The sequence below is a fragment of the Dendropsophus ebraccatus genome, chromosome 15 (assembly GCF_027789765.1).
Source record: "Dendropsophus ebraccatus isolate aDenEbr1 chromosome 15, aDenEbr1.pat, whole genome shotgun sequence".
Taxonomy (NCBI): Eukaryota; Metazoa; Chordata; class Amphibia; order Anura; family Hylidae; genus Dendropsophus; species Dendropsophus ebraccatus.
Window position 1 is genome coordinate 29,486,784 of NC_091468.1, and position 15,008 is coordinate 29,501,791.

The 15,008-nt window shown below is 42.1% G+C and overlaps 1 protein-coding gene across 2 annotated transcripts in view; it reads left to right on the forward strand.

Moving 5' to 3' along the window:
- Positions 1–2,616: 2,616 nt before the first annotated feature.
- The window catches only part of COG2 (component of oligomeric golgi complex 2), a 45,433-nt gene continuing 33,041 nt past the window's right edge, over positions 2,617–15,008 (forward strand). For both annotated transcript variants that reach the window (XM_069955552.1, XM_069955554.1), the window contains exons 1-6: positions 2,617–2,728; positions 4,427–4,588; positions 5,686–5,751; positions 8,606–8,686; positions 11,190–11,287; positions 12,817–12,925. In XM_069955552.1, coding sequence (XP_069811653.1) covers positions 2,657–2,728; positions 4,427–4,588; positions 5,686–5,751; positions 8,606–8,686; positions 11,190–11,287; positions 12,817–12,925 — 588 coding nt within the window. In that variant the 5' untranslated portion in view covers positions 2,617–2,656. The remainder of the gene's footprint in view (positions 2,729–4,426; positions 4,589–5,685; positions 5,752–8,605; positions 8,687–11,189; positions 11,288–12,816; positions 12,926–15,008) is intronic.

Below are 15,008 nucleotides of genomic sequence, written 5' to 3' on the forward strand. Positions count from 1 at the left end.
ACTAGTGTAAAAAAAGTTAAAAAAAAAATGCCCCCATGACCTCCGGATAGTAAAATAATTTTTTATCAAATGATGATTCGATACATAAAATGATTTGTTATATAAAACATAAATCACTATACATGTTTAGTATCACCACATCTGTAAAGACTCAAGCTATAAACCTATATCATTATTTATATTGCACGGTGCACACTGTAAAGAAGTATTTTAAAACTGCTCCAGAATTTAAGAACTAGTGGACACAATCTGAAGTTATTGGGAAAAGATCAGTAGTAACACAAGAAAATAAACTTTACTGAAAGAGTAGTAGATGCTTGGAACAAACCCAGCAGATGTTGTAGCTCAATCTACAAAAACTAAATGTAAACCTGTCTGGGATAAACATATATTAAGATAATAAGAAATGAAATAATATAAGGGCAGAGTAGATGGACCAGGGGGGCTTTTTCTGCTGACAATCTTCCATGTTTCCGTGACAGTTTTTTTCAGGGAGATAGTTACTATTGTGCCAAAGTGGTAAAGTTAAAAAAAAGGGGGGGGGGGGTGTACCCCAGGCGGTAATACCCCTATGAATAAACAAGATCGACTGTGACCATCAGTGTGTTAGAGTGTATGATTCTTCTCTACATGAGATAATACCTGTAATTTGCAACAGACAGTTAATATGATAGCACTTTAAAAGCAACTTTTAGGCGACTTTAGGAGCATCTTTGGTTCTAGCCTTTTATATTGACTTTGGTGCTGCCCCTTTAAGAACAACTTTGGTGCCAGACCTTTAAGAGTTAATTCAGTACTGGCCCTTAAAGAACGACTTTGGTACAGACCCTTTAAGAGTGACTTTGATACTGGCCCTTTAAGAGTGACTTTGAAACCAACCCTTTAATCTTGACATCCACAGCAGCTTTATAATAGTAAAGAATAGTAACGAAAATAGGTCAGTTACCGTGACAATCTTGTAGAAATCATGTCAGCGAAGCTAACTACCAGGGGATATGCCTAAAAGAGGGGTAGTTAACACCAGGGGAGATGCCTAACATGGGGATGCTATCTGCTGGGGATGGGAGTAATGACAAGGGGAGGTAATGCTTAGTTAATGCCTAACTAACAGGGACATTACTTACAGTGGGATGCCTCCTATATTGGGGGATACTACATACTGCATACTACACTACCAGGGAGATTACCTATAGTATGGGTACGCCTAAATTGGGGGATACTGTCTACTGGGGGTGGGGGCAACTACCAGGGGAATTACCTACAGGAGGATACCTACTATGTGGGGGCAAAATTTGGACCCTCTGCACCGCTAAACGTTCCTGTGTTGGAAGGGTATGCCACTGCCAGACAGATACGGTTTTGCCACTAGATGTCAGTATTATGTATATTCATGTATATATGTTGCTCAGTTGTAGTCATGTAAGGGTTATTGTGTTGTATCTTGTGATTCTGTACACCAATGAGAGAGACTCTTTCCTTCTACCTATCTCTATCCTCCTTTCTCCTTGCACTCTCTTCTCCACCACTAACAGGTGGGTCATATCTCTACTCCGGACCACCGTGATAAGCACCCAAGGGACCCATCACAACCTGGCAGGTCACCGACCATTGGGGAAAAGTATAGCCAGCCATACATTAAAAGCAAATGTGCCTTCATACCTGTTTGCTGAGTTAGCACTGGCGTCACCACAACCTCCCACCTGGTTGAGCTATACTTCACCGACCAACCACCACAGTAGAGGTGTCACACAGAACCATCTAGCAGGTGACCGGTCGCAGCGCAGCAGCGCCCATCTACCACACAATGATTTTCCATCACACCCAACCCCCTATAGCCACCGACATAATCTCTGGACAAGGACTGTCCAGAGAGCCCCTTACACCATATACTAAGGATGGGCAACCGTTGGCCCTCCAGCTCTTGCGAAACTACAATACCCATCATGCCCAGACATGCAAAGGTTTAACTTTGGCTGTTCAGGCATGATGGGAATTGTAGTTTCACAACAGCTGGAGGGATGAAAGTTCCTCATCCTTGCCTTATACTGATGGACAAACCCACCACAAGCAGCAGGTACCGCCGACAAAAGTGTAAAGTGTTGCTACTTTATTTCAGAATTTGGGGCCCCACCTTAAACCTTGCCCAGGGCCACATTAAGTCTAAAACCGTCCCTGAGAACAAGAAAAAAAGTGATCACACTATAGGGATTTGTCAAGCACTATAATAATAGTAATAAAACAGAACAAAACTGATTTTTACCCTGAGGTTGCTGTATATATATGATCATGAAATGCTGCAAAGTGAGAATTGAAATCCTCCCCCCCCCCTTTCTGTCACATTATGTTATATTGTAATAAGACTTGCCTAGCCAAAAGTACACAGAAAAGTAAAAAAAAAAAAAAAAAAAAAAAAATAAAATAGGATGGCTCTTACTATGCATTGAGAAAAAAAATAATGATCCTAATATACAAATGATTTTTTTAATACACAGCCTTTGTATTGTACATTATTTAGACCACTTCTATGGTGAATTACCACTTGGCGCCCGCTAGGTGGCGCTATGGTCTGTAGCTTCCCTGTAAGGTCGTTTCTCTCTATGTGGTGACGTCATCAGCTCCTTGAGACTGGCGGAAGTGCCGCGTCAGCCGCTGTGTGATGGAACGGGGGAAGATGCAGCTGCCGCAGAGTCCGGGCACACTGTGCTTCGATAAAGACGAGTTTATGAAGGTCGGAGAAGTGTTTGTGTCCGTAAAGCCGCCTGTCCGTACCCTGCGCACGCCCCTCCTGTATACTGTGCCTCCTCTCAGTATACACTGTACCGGAGTGTGCCCCCCCCCCCCCCCCCGCTCTGCTCCCTGCTGACACTCAGTCTGTGGTGTCTGTATAGGGGGAGAGCTGTGTACTTTCCTCTCAGTCACTCTTATACTTGGAGGGGCCCGACTGACCCCAATGACTGGGGGGACTAGTCACGGCTCTCTACCTGTCAACACAGGGAACCAGTCTGTGCACCTGGGAACCATATTGGCACAATCATGCTGAATGGTTTCCTTTAAGTGGATGTTCTCCCTACAGCTAACACAGCTACTCTTGTAGGACTTGTCAAGTTAAAATTATTTGCTAATTCATTTACCAAACTTGTCTCCTCCTGATATGCTGCTGCTCTTTCCTCTGATGGTTGACAGCTCGTTGTCTAGGTTGCTTTAAAGCATTGATCTGGCTGATATATATATATATATATATATATATATATATATATATATATAAATAATGTAGGATGGATATATATATATATATATATATATGCCAGACCAATGTTTTTAGAGCACAGTGGTGGTCGGCAACCTTGACAGCTGGAGGAAAGGGCCGCACGTCAGGAAAAAGGAGGCACGTTTGGTAAATGATTGTACACTGGTGCCTTGGATTATGAGGATAATTCGTTCCAGGACGGCGCTTATAATATAAATCCACTCTTAAACCCAAGAAAATTTTCCCCTAAGAAATCATGTAAATGCAGCCAATTGGTTCCACACCCCAAAAATAATGATTTTTTTATTCTGAATAACATGTAAAACAGATGAAACAATGAGGAGCAGCAGAATATGTGATATTATAAGTTACTGCACAGTATAGCAATCAGCATGTGGAGTATAATGTACAGTAACTGCATAACCCTGAAAAACAGCAGCAGATTGTAGGTAGAGGATGGATGTGCAGATCCCCATTATGCAGTAGCGTAGTACAACAGGCTAGAATTACCTCCACAGTCCTGTCCCCTGATACAAGCCCCAGCCTTGGGTGGACCTGCTATGATTTGGAAGGTGACGGAGACTTCCTTGGTCAGAGTTTAGGGCTGTAGACCCCGCTATGCAGACCATGCCCCTCCTCCACTCGCGCTCCCACCTAGTACAGGGAGCTCTTAAACCAAAGCAATGCTCTTAAACCAAGTCACAATTTTGAAAAACTGTGAGCTCTTCTTGCAAAATGCTCTCAATCCAAGTTACTCTTAAACCAAGGTACCACTATATTTGCAATAATATTTACCTTGACAAATCCTACAAGTACTGTATAACTATATTAGCTGAGATGGGAATACACCTTTAAAGGAAATCTGTATCACCCAGACACCATCCCTTAACCCCCAGTACCATTTGTTGGCTCTTCTCAATCCATGCCTGGTCTGAGGGTCTATCTGTCTCTCCGTGGCCAGTATTTGGGTTAAAAAAAATTGTTTTTAAACTTAGGTGGTTTGGCACTGGGTCAAAGGGGCAGAGCCTAGAGCATCCGTGCCCTAGGCCTGCAGCACCTCTTTCCGTCCCCGAGCTTGATCTTCATGTCCTGCAGGTCTAGGGCACTGATGCTCTGTGCAGTACATAGTGCTGTAATATTGACATTCTTGTATTTTTGGTTATATGTTCCTCTCGATAGGACTCATTTGATGTTGACCACTTTGTCTCAGAATGTCGAAAGCGCGTGCAGCTGGAAGATCTCCGAGATGATCTTGAGATTTATTACCGCCTCCTCAAAACTGCCATGGTTGAGCTCATAAACAAGGACTATGCAGACTTTGTGAACCTCTCTACAAATCTGGTACAGTTTATTTACTTGTTCACACCTTTTATTTACTAGTTACTTCCCAGGTTATTTTTTTTACCTAATTTCAGTCTTTGTATTTTTTTAAATCACCTTTTTGTTCAGCTGTAAGAATGTCCCGTCCAGATATAACCGTAAATTGGTCTAATGTCGCATGTTGCTTGGTGTTATCTTGGATGGATTCCCACAACTTTTTTTTTTTTCAGGTCAACTGGTGTCAGAAAGTTATCAATTTGTAAATTACTTCTATTTACCGTATAAATCTCCAGTCTTCCAGTACTTATCAGCTGCTGTATATTCTGCAGGAAGTGGTGTATTTTTTCCAGTCTGACACAGTGCTCTCTGCTGCCACCTCTGTCCATGTCAGGAACTGTCCAGAAAAGTAGCAAATCCCCATAGAAAACTTCTCCTGCTCTTGACAGTTCCTGACATGGACAGAGGTGGCAGCTGAGAGCACTGTGTCAGACTGTAAAGAATACACCACTTCCTGCAGGACATACCGCAGCTGATAAGTACTGGAAGACTGGAGATTTTTAAATAGAAGTAAATTATAATTCTTTGTAACATTACGACACCAGTTGATTTGAAAAAAAAAGTCACCAGAATAGCCCTTTAAAAGCTATGTTCACACTTAGATCCATATTTACAAAGGCACACATGAGCTTTAGGGTATGTTCACACTGAGTAAAAGCTCTACGCTGTGGAATCCGTGTCTCTATAGAAGGGCTCGCGCACCTCCACTCCTGCTGCTCTCCACAGAGAGTCTAATATACATTGTACTGGGTGCTAATACTTACAATACATACATACAAAAGTCCATCAAATTTACTCTACAGTATAACCCTACTGTGTTGATCCAGAGGAAGGCAAAAACACTTATGAGGCAGATGCCCATTGCCCCATCACAGGGAGAAAAATTAGCTGCAAATCCGACACATGTGAAGCTACCCTATGTTAGCATTAAATGTAAAGAAATGGACAAGGGTATTTCCATGCCAGCTAAGACAGTTAAACTTGTCATGGCAATACTGATATCTGGAAACAATTAGTTTGGTTTACTTAAAAAGTTCTCTCTTTTTCCATCTTGTGTAAAGGTCGGAATGGATAAAGCACTGAGTCAGCTGTCTGTACCGCTGGGACAACTGAGAGAAGAAGTATTGGTATGTCAGCAGGATTGGTTTATTTTTTTATAGCTTTGTAAACTATTAAAATCCTATTGTAGATACGTAGAATAGCATATAAATTCTGTGGATGATATCACCTGCAGTGAAGAAAAATCTATACAAAAAATTTGTTAAATCATTCTGGTTTTCCATTTTTGAGCCAGTTTTAAGGAATTATCTGGAATAGGAAAGCTGTAATCTGTTTTCTGTAATCTGTGTATGTAATCAATATAATAGATATTGCCAGTGGTAGTTCTTCTATGTAGTACAGTTGATAAAGATTGTTAGTGTCAAACATGCATGACGATTGCATAAGACGGGAGGACAAGCTACTAGCCAAAAAAAAGAAGGGTTTGATAAGCCGTAATGCAGGTGTATAGCCTAGGGCTCGATGTTTGAGGCCTGGTCCAGACATTGCCAGTTTGTAGTGTGGATTGCAGACAGCAGAAGAAGAAGAATCATCATCACCAGAATGTGTACAGATGATGCAATGCATTATGTAAAATCTGCATGTAAAGCATACCTGCATGTCATGCCTCTGGTTTGTCATGGAAACAGACTACTGTCAAAAACTAAGATGGAATATAACATTATACAAGTACAGTATTCAAAAATGCTTATGAATTCAAAGAATACAAATATATTATAACATTTATACAATATTAAGGGGCTACTCCAGTGGGAAAAAATATTTTAAATCAACTGGTGTCATAAAGTTATATAGATTTGTAATTTGCTTCTGTTTAAAAATGTCCAGTCTTCCAATACTAATCAGCTGCTGCATGTCCTGCAGGAAGTGGTGTCTCCTTTCCAGTCTGACACACTGCTCTCTGCTGCCACCTCTGTCCATGCCAGGAACTGTCCAGAGCAGTAACAAATCACCATAGAAAACCTCTCCTGCTCTGGACAGTTTCTGACATGGACAGAGGTGGCAACAGAGAGCACTATGTCAGACTGTGAAGAATACACCACTTCCTGCAGGACATACAGCAGCGGATAAGTACTGGAAGATTTGAGATTTTTAAATAGCAGTAAATTACTAAAACTTTCTGACACCAGTTGATTTTAAATAAACATTTTTGATGGAGTGTCCCCTTTAAATTTTGTTTGTATAAAATCAGATAACTATTTTAGATGGGTGTCTGGGCAGGGAAGTGCTTTTACTGTGTTTCTGGGGCTACATAGAAAAAAAAAATGTATGCTTACCTGGCCTACGCCTGTGCCACTGCCAGTTTATTGATTGCTCAGACCTCTTCCTTACCTCTGCTGATGTGCTGTGCATAGACAGCATTGAGAATTTTCGTGGCTGAGCCTGTAGATTTGGTTAGCCAGCAAAGGGGTTGCGGAGTAGGCTTGTTAAAGGGACCCTGTACCTACAATCTGACACCCCCACCCCCAAACCACTTGTGCCCTCAGATAGCTGCTTTTAATCCGAGATCTGTCCTGGGGTCCGTTCGGCAGGTGATGCAGTTATTGTCCTAAAAAAACTTTGAAAATTGCAGCCCCGTGCCCAATGGGTGTGGTTTAGAATATCTGTGCCCTAACTTTGCACCACCCCTCCATCCCTCCTCCCCACTCTCTTCATTATTAGGAACGCCACTGAAACATTTTCTCCTGTCTGAACATTGCACAGGTGCCTTAACAATCCAGCCCATGTTCCGTACTTACACAGCTGTTGAATAGGAGACAATCTGCTTGGAGCATTCCTAATGATGAGGAGGGCGGGGAGGAGGGACAGAGAGGTTGTGCCAGCCTAATGCATACACAATCTAAGCCCCGGCCGTTGGGCACAGGGCTGCCAGTTTAAAAGTTGTTTTTTAGGACAATAACTGCATCACCTGCCAAACGGACCCCAGGACAGATCTTGGATTAAAAGCGACTATCCAAAGGTACAAGCGGTTTGGGGGGGTCAGATTGTGGGTACAGAGTCGCTTTAAGGACACATCTTTGTTATTTTTAATGCAGCCACAGCAAAATAGTAAAAAAAAAACTCCCTGTCCAGACAACCCCATTAAAGGTAGTTTCACACGTACCATATCGCAGCAGATTTGATGGTGCGGATCCACAGCAGATTTGATCTTAGCATCTGCTTACTGTTAATTGGTATATTCTAGGGCTGGGCGATATGAACGATATGCAAAAATATCGTCATCAATTCGGATGACGATATAGATTTTCGGCATATCGTCATATCGCGATACATGCCCACGGAGCGGTAGTGAATAAGCTTCTCACTTACCGCTTCGTGGTACCGCGCTGCAGGGCCTTCCGTTCACGCATCGTCAGCGAGCTAGCTGACGATGCGTGTGACGTCAGGTCTCTCCCAGTGCATGCTGGGAAGAAGACGCGGCCCGTCTCGCCTTGCGGACTCCATCAGCCAGCCCTGCAGGAAAGGTAAGTAGCAGAGGGGTGGACTGATAACTGGCACAGGGGAAGGCTGATGACTGGCAAGGGGGGCTGATGACTGGCAAGGGGGGCTGATGGCACAGGGGAAGGCTGATAACTGGCACAAGGAGGGGCTGATAACTGGCACAAAGAGGGGCTGATGGCACAGGGAAAGGCTGATGACTGGCACAAGGGGGGCTGATAACTGGCACTTTATTTTAAACAATTTTGTGTTTTACTAACAGTTAATCTTTACATTGTTTGGAAAAAGATCTGTTATACAATACACATCTTAAAAAATTCTTAGTGTTGTAATTTGTATACACACACAAAAAAATTGATATATCGTTATATCGTGCATGCATCAAATTATATTGTGATATAAATTTTAGGCCATATCGCCCAGCCCTAGTATATTTTATAGATATATGACAAGAGCCGTGCTAAACTTTGTCATTTCATACAGAGCCTGAAAACATCTGTTAATGACAGCATTGGTGCAGTGGATAGGCGTTTGGCTAAACAAGAAGACATAAGGAAAAAGAAGGCAAGTCTATGTTCTAACTCCTTTTTAGCAAAGGTTTCTTTTATGAGAATTCAGTGTGCAAACTAAAAAAGGTTGATTTCACACAAGCATAATAGGGGGAATTCCTGCACCCATATTATAGCAACTGTTTCATCTCGAGGTAGTAAGAGGACGTGATGAGGGAGTGGATTACGGACATAGGCTGATCGCGTTGAAATCTGTAATCCCGGCCACACTTTATACACTCCAGCTGGGATTCCATGCGGCCGCACAAAACAAACGACATGTCAATTTTGTGCGGCCGCTATTCATTGAGTAGCGGCTGCACGAAATTGACTAAATTGTCTGCAATGGTTATTTAGAACGTGGGCACACCCAAATGTGCCCACATTCCAATTCAAAAGAAATGAAGTTCATCCGGGCTGAACTTCACAGGCCCCATCCTCTCTATGACACAGCCGCTATCTTGCATAGTGTGAACGTAATATAAAAACAAACAGCGCTCCATAGTGTAGAAATCAGGCAGAAGGGCATCAGGAAAAAGAGAAAATGGAGATTCTCACCTGATGGTGTTGTGCAAATACAAGGCACAACACTCAACCACAGCAGGTATATGAACCGCAACCACAACAGGATAGTAACAGCAACAGAATCCAAGGGGTGCAGTTCCAGGTAAAAAAGCAGGGAAAAATAAAGTTCAAATTATTTTTTAAAAAACGACACAACACATTTTAGGATCGCACCAATGCCTCTCTCAAGTGTCTGACCTTGGGGTCATACACTTGAAAAAAGGGATCGGTGTGTTCCTGAAACAGGTCGTATTGTTTTTCTAATAACTTTTTAGTACTTTATGTTGCCCTGCTTTTTTACCTCGGCCTGCACCCGTTGGACCCAGTTGTGGAGTGAAGGATTCTGATAGTGTGAACGTGGCCTTATAAAGCAAATGGATTTATGGTGGTTCCATACCTGTGACACACAGGTAAGCCTTCTGTAGCAATGTAAGCATTTTTGCCGGAATACCATTTCGAACAGGTTTTATATAAAAAAAAATATATAAATTTCACCCAATTCTTTTCCCATTTTACCAAAAGAAACTCATTTTTGTAACCAAAAATAAGATAAACGTGTTTGGTCCCTAAAACCATCTATATTGGAGTAACACTTTGAAGTGGTTTATGTAAACCAATGCTTTGTAGACTGCAGCACTTCCCTTAGTTTTTATTTTTACTCTATAGAATCCTGTTCATGCAGCAGTGATGATAATATATACATATACCTGCCTATACCAATAAGATAGATACAGCAGTTGTACAGACAGAATACTGACATTAAAGATGGTGTTCTCAAAGGGTAAAAGGGGTGTTCCTGCCCATGTTGAGTCTAACAATTCTTTCCATACTAGTTATCATCTATTCAGTCTTCTCCCAGTTTTCAGCTGCTGTTTTCTGCTAAAAACACAAAAATTGTGTGAGAGCCTTTCTCTCTTCCGTCCCTCTTCCCTCCTGAGATGGCTGATGTAAACAAGTCCCTGGGAGGGTTATGCCCCTATTTCACGGGTCGTTTAGAAGAGCAAACGAGAAAGAGCAATTTCACCCAATTCTTTTCCCATTTTACCAAAAGAAACTCATTTTTGTAACCAAAAATAAGATAAACGTGTTTGGTCCCTAAAACCATCTATATTGGAGTAACACTTTGAAGTGGTTTATGTAAACCAATGCTTTGTAGACTGCAGCACTTCCCTTAGTTTTTATTTTTACTCTATAGAATCCTGTTCATGCAGCAGTGATGATAATATATACATATACCTGCCTATACCAATAAGATAGATACAGCAGTTGTACAGACAGAATGCTGACATTAAAGATGGTGTTCTCCATTCAATTAGAGCAATTCCCCTTAGTCTGTATTCTGGGTTAAGTGGAGGACAAAGACCTGACTAATCCTGAAAAGCTAGCTGTTGCTAGCACAATCCTAGCTTGACCAGGCCGCCCCCTGACGCTCTCTTCCCTGATCACTAAAATTAACTGGCTCATACCTAATGAAAAATATGCCTATGAGAAGCGGGAGGGTTTGAAAAAATTTGGGCTTGTTGGCTGGACACTCCAGGCCTGGCACCTTTGTCACTTACAATGGGACACTCCCTCCTTGGTTAATTGAATTATGGTTGTTTAATGACATTGAAATTAGTGGCCTTTATTATTGGTCGGCCTTCCTGTGTTGACTGTATTCCCATGTTACAACAGAAGACACAGAGACTCTTCTTTTGATAATGGATTTATTGTGATATGCGTTCCTCTTTCTTGTTGGACTTTCCATACAGTATACTGGACAATGCCAATACGGTTTTCCTATCGTTTGTTTTTGTTTTTTCTTTTTACGGGGATTGGACCTAAGTGTGTTGTCCTTCCCTGTTGTTGTACCTTTTTCATGAAAAATCTTTTAATAAAAGTTACTTTGAATTAAAAGAAAAAGAGACACAATACTGAACAGTGGGTTTGATGGCAAGCCTTTCTTTTTTTTTCAGATGTGTGTGTTAAGGATGATCCATGTTATACGTTCTGTTGAGAAGATTGAAAATATCCTGAACTCCCAGAACCGTAAAGAAAATGCAGAGCTGAACAAGTGAGAAGGTGTCAGGGCTCTGTACACACTTAGCAGCAGTTTATAAAACTCTCTCAATTCAAATGTTTTTTTTCCTGTCAGATAAGGACACATGTAGTAGCTGTGGCTCTGTAAGGATCTTATTACATGGAGAGATTATCTGCCCAATCAGGCTGATTCAGCAGATTATCGCTCTGTGTAATAAAGACAACAGTCAGCTGAGGAGCTGATCACCATTGTCTTTTTTCATGTTTAAAAATGATTGGCCGCACATTGCTACGTATAATAGTTATGCGTGGCTGACAGCTGATGAAGGTGTAAAATAAAATAAAAGCGTTTATACTTACCTGTTGACGCTTCACGGTTTTCATGCTACCTCCTCCAAATGTTCCTCAATGACCAGAGCCACCGCTAAGGCTTCTGAAGCGCTCTGTGAAGTGACAGGTTGTTTAACCAATCACTGGCCGCGGCTCTGTCCCTTCCCAGTCAATGATTGGTTGAGTAGCCTGTCACTTCAGAGACTTCTTTAGAAGTGCCGGGGTCGGCTGCAGTGAGCGGGGAACAAGGGAACAGGCAGCAGAACACCGGAGGAGCCTGGACAGGTATACATTTTATTATTTCACACTATAATTTTTCATTGGCAAGGGCTGCACGGACATCGCTAATGAGATGATCACTCATCTGTATTTTCTATGGATTTGTGGACATTTCATTAAAAAAAAATTACAGACGCTCCCATAGACTTCTATGGGACAATCTGTGCTGCACTTATGGTCTGTACTAGAGCTTGTCTATAATTAACCAGAAATATACAGACCGTGAGATCAGCCCAATTGAAATCGATGGGCCCTAAATTTGTCTGTAATTGCAGATCTTGAATTAACAGGCAAACTTAAAGGAGTACTCCGGCCTGGGGGCTTTTTTTTTATATAGCTGGGGAGGAGGTGGCTGAGGGCAACGATGTCCACTCACCTCCCTGGTTCCAGCGGCGGGTCCCGTATCGCAGCGCTCCGGTCCCTGCTGCCCGGCCGCTTCCTGGTGCCTGACGCGGGCTTAAGACGTTAAGTTTCAAGTCCACTCAGCCTGTCAGTAACAGAGGCGGGATCTAACTTCCATCACTGACTGGATGAGCGGACTTTAAACGTCACGTCTCAAGCCCACGTCAGACACCAGGAAGCGGCTGGGCAGCGGGACCGGAGCGCCGCGATACGGGACCCGCCGCTGGAACAGGGGAGGTGAGTGGACATCGTTGCCTTCAGCCACCTCCTCCCCAGCCATATAAAAAAAAAATAAAGCCCCCAGACCGGAGTATCCCTTTAAGGAATGTGTAAATGTAGCCTTAACGCAGTGTTTTGTATCTCCCTACTGACTTCCAGCTTACATCTGGCTGCTGCATTTTTGAGCAAAAAAGTGTAATTCATTTTTCTTGGCGTTTTTTCCGGCATTTTCTTGTATAAATGACAGAACACATGAGGGGGTGTTAGAACAAAGTTATAGCAGTGATTTAATTAGACTTCAATGTTGTTCTTCCTGTTTTTCTCTTATTAAAGCACACTGCTAACTGGGCAGGTCCTGGAAAGGATTGCAACAGAATTCAATCAGCTACAGTTCCATGCTGTTCAGAGCAAAGGCATGCCTCTTCTAGATAAAGTCAGACCTGTAAGTATATTACACAATCTTATTATCAGGAGTAATATTTCATGGTGTTTTTCTTTTTGAAATGTTGAAATTGTAATCCATATGGTATATTCTGTAATACTATGTCTTTTGGCGTGTTTTTTATATTAGAAATACCCTTAAAGTGTCCCTGTCATCATAGCTTTCAAACCATAACTCCGCAAGGGATGTGATATAAAGCATGTCTGCAATGTACATTTATTCTTATTTTTAGTACTCATGCTTTATAACATCTGTATACATGTACGTCCTGGGTCTCTAAGGAGCTATAAAGAGCACTCCGGAGTGGAGCGCGCTTCATAGCAGGTGGGGGGCGGCTGTAATCAGCAGCCGGGCCCTCACCGTTAATGACAGGCTGCAACCTGTCATTAACCCCTTAAACGCTGCGCGTGTAAGTGACAGGAGCAGCTCCTGTCACTTACCAATTGGGACCCCTGCAGTTTTTAAAAATACCTTAAAGCCCCTCCCCCAATAAAGATTAAAATCACCCCCTTTCCCATTATACAAATAAAACATATAAAAATAAATGAATAAACATATTATATACTGTAGTGTGCGTAATTGTCTGATCTATTACAATGTAACAATCGTCACCCCATATCGCGAACAGCATAAACGGAAAGAGGGGGAAAAAAGTGCCAGGATTGATATTTTTCTTGTTACATTATATATATAAAAAAAATTAATAAAAAGTGATCAAAGTGTCCGAGCTACACAAATATGGTATTAATAAAAACTAGAGATCATGGCATAAAAAATTATGTCCCATACAGCCCAATAGGTGAAAAACCCAACCTGTTATAAGAGTCACTATAGGACCATTTTATTAATAATTTGTAAAAAAAAAAAAAAAAGGATTTCCTAAAAAAATAAAAATAAAATTGAAAATCTGTGTAAACCTGCACATGGTTGTGTTCGGACTGACCTATAGAATATTGGTAGCTTTTACCGTATAGTGCATTACGTAGACACAGGAATCCCCCAAAAGTTACCATATTGCATCCTTTTTTTTCAACTTCACCAATTTATATTTTCATAAATAATAATTTAAGGGGTTCTGTCATACATGTTATTGTAGAATGAAAGGTGATATTACAAAGTACACCTATTCCTGAAAAAAACAAGCCTTCACATGGCCCTGTAGATAGAAAAATGAAAGTGCTAGAGCTTTTAGAAGGGGAGGAGAAAAAAACTAAAACACAAATGAAAATCAGCGTGGTCCACTGGGTCATTTTGGGCCGGGTTCTCAAAGGGTAAAAGGGGTGTTCCTGCCCATGTTGAGTCTAACAATTCTTTCCATACTAGTTATCATCTATTCAGTCTTCTCCCAGTTTTCAGCTGCTGTTTTCTGCTAAAAACACAAAAATTGTGTGAGAGCCTTTCTCTCTTCCGTCCCCCTTCCCTCCTGAGATGGCTGATGTAAACAAGTCCCTGGGAGGGTTATGCCCCTATTTCACGGGTCGTTTAGAAGAGCAAACGAGCGCTCGTTTGCTCCTCGTTCCCCGCTCGTTGCCGCTATTCAACGCGGCAGCAGCGGCGGGGAGCTGCGGGGGGGCTGCCCGGGTGATCGCTGATCGTCCGGGCAGCCCATAGGATACAGCAGCGTCTGCTGCCGATGCTCCTATTCAACGGAGCAATGGCAGCAGATCGTTGCTGTATCAGTCGCTTGTTTTTTAACATGTTGAAAAACAAGCGACTGCAACAATCAGCCGACATGAATGATGTCGGCTGAACGTTGCACTCTATTCCACGGGACGATTATCGTCCGTAGTGGCCGAATACGGACGATAATCGTTCCGTGGAATAGGGCCTTCAATCTGAGGTCAAGTTGCTGATATACTCACTGTGATCTGTTATTGACCCTCCCAGCATTACAAAGAAGCTACAATGTTGCAGATAAAGCCAGCCAGGGACTTGTTTACATCTACTGTCTCAGAAAGGAGGGGAAGACAGCGAGAAAAAGCTCACACACAGATTTGTGTTTTCAGCGGAAAGCAGCAGCTGAGAACTGGAGGAAGTAAACAAAATATATAAGAATGGAAGGAATTGTTAGTCTCTACATGGG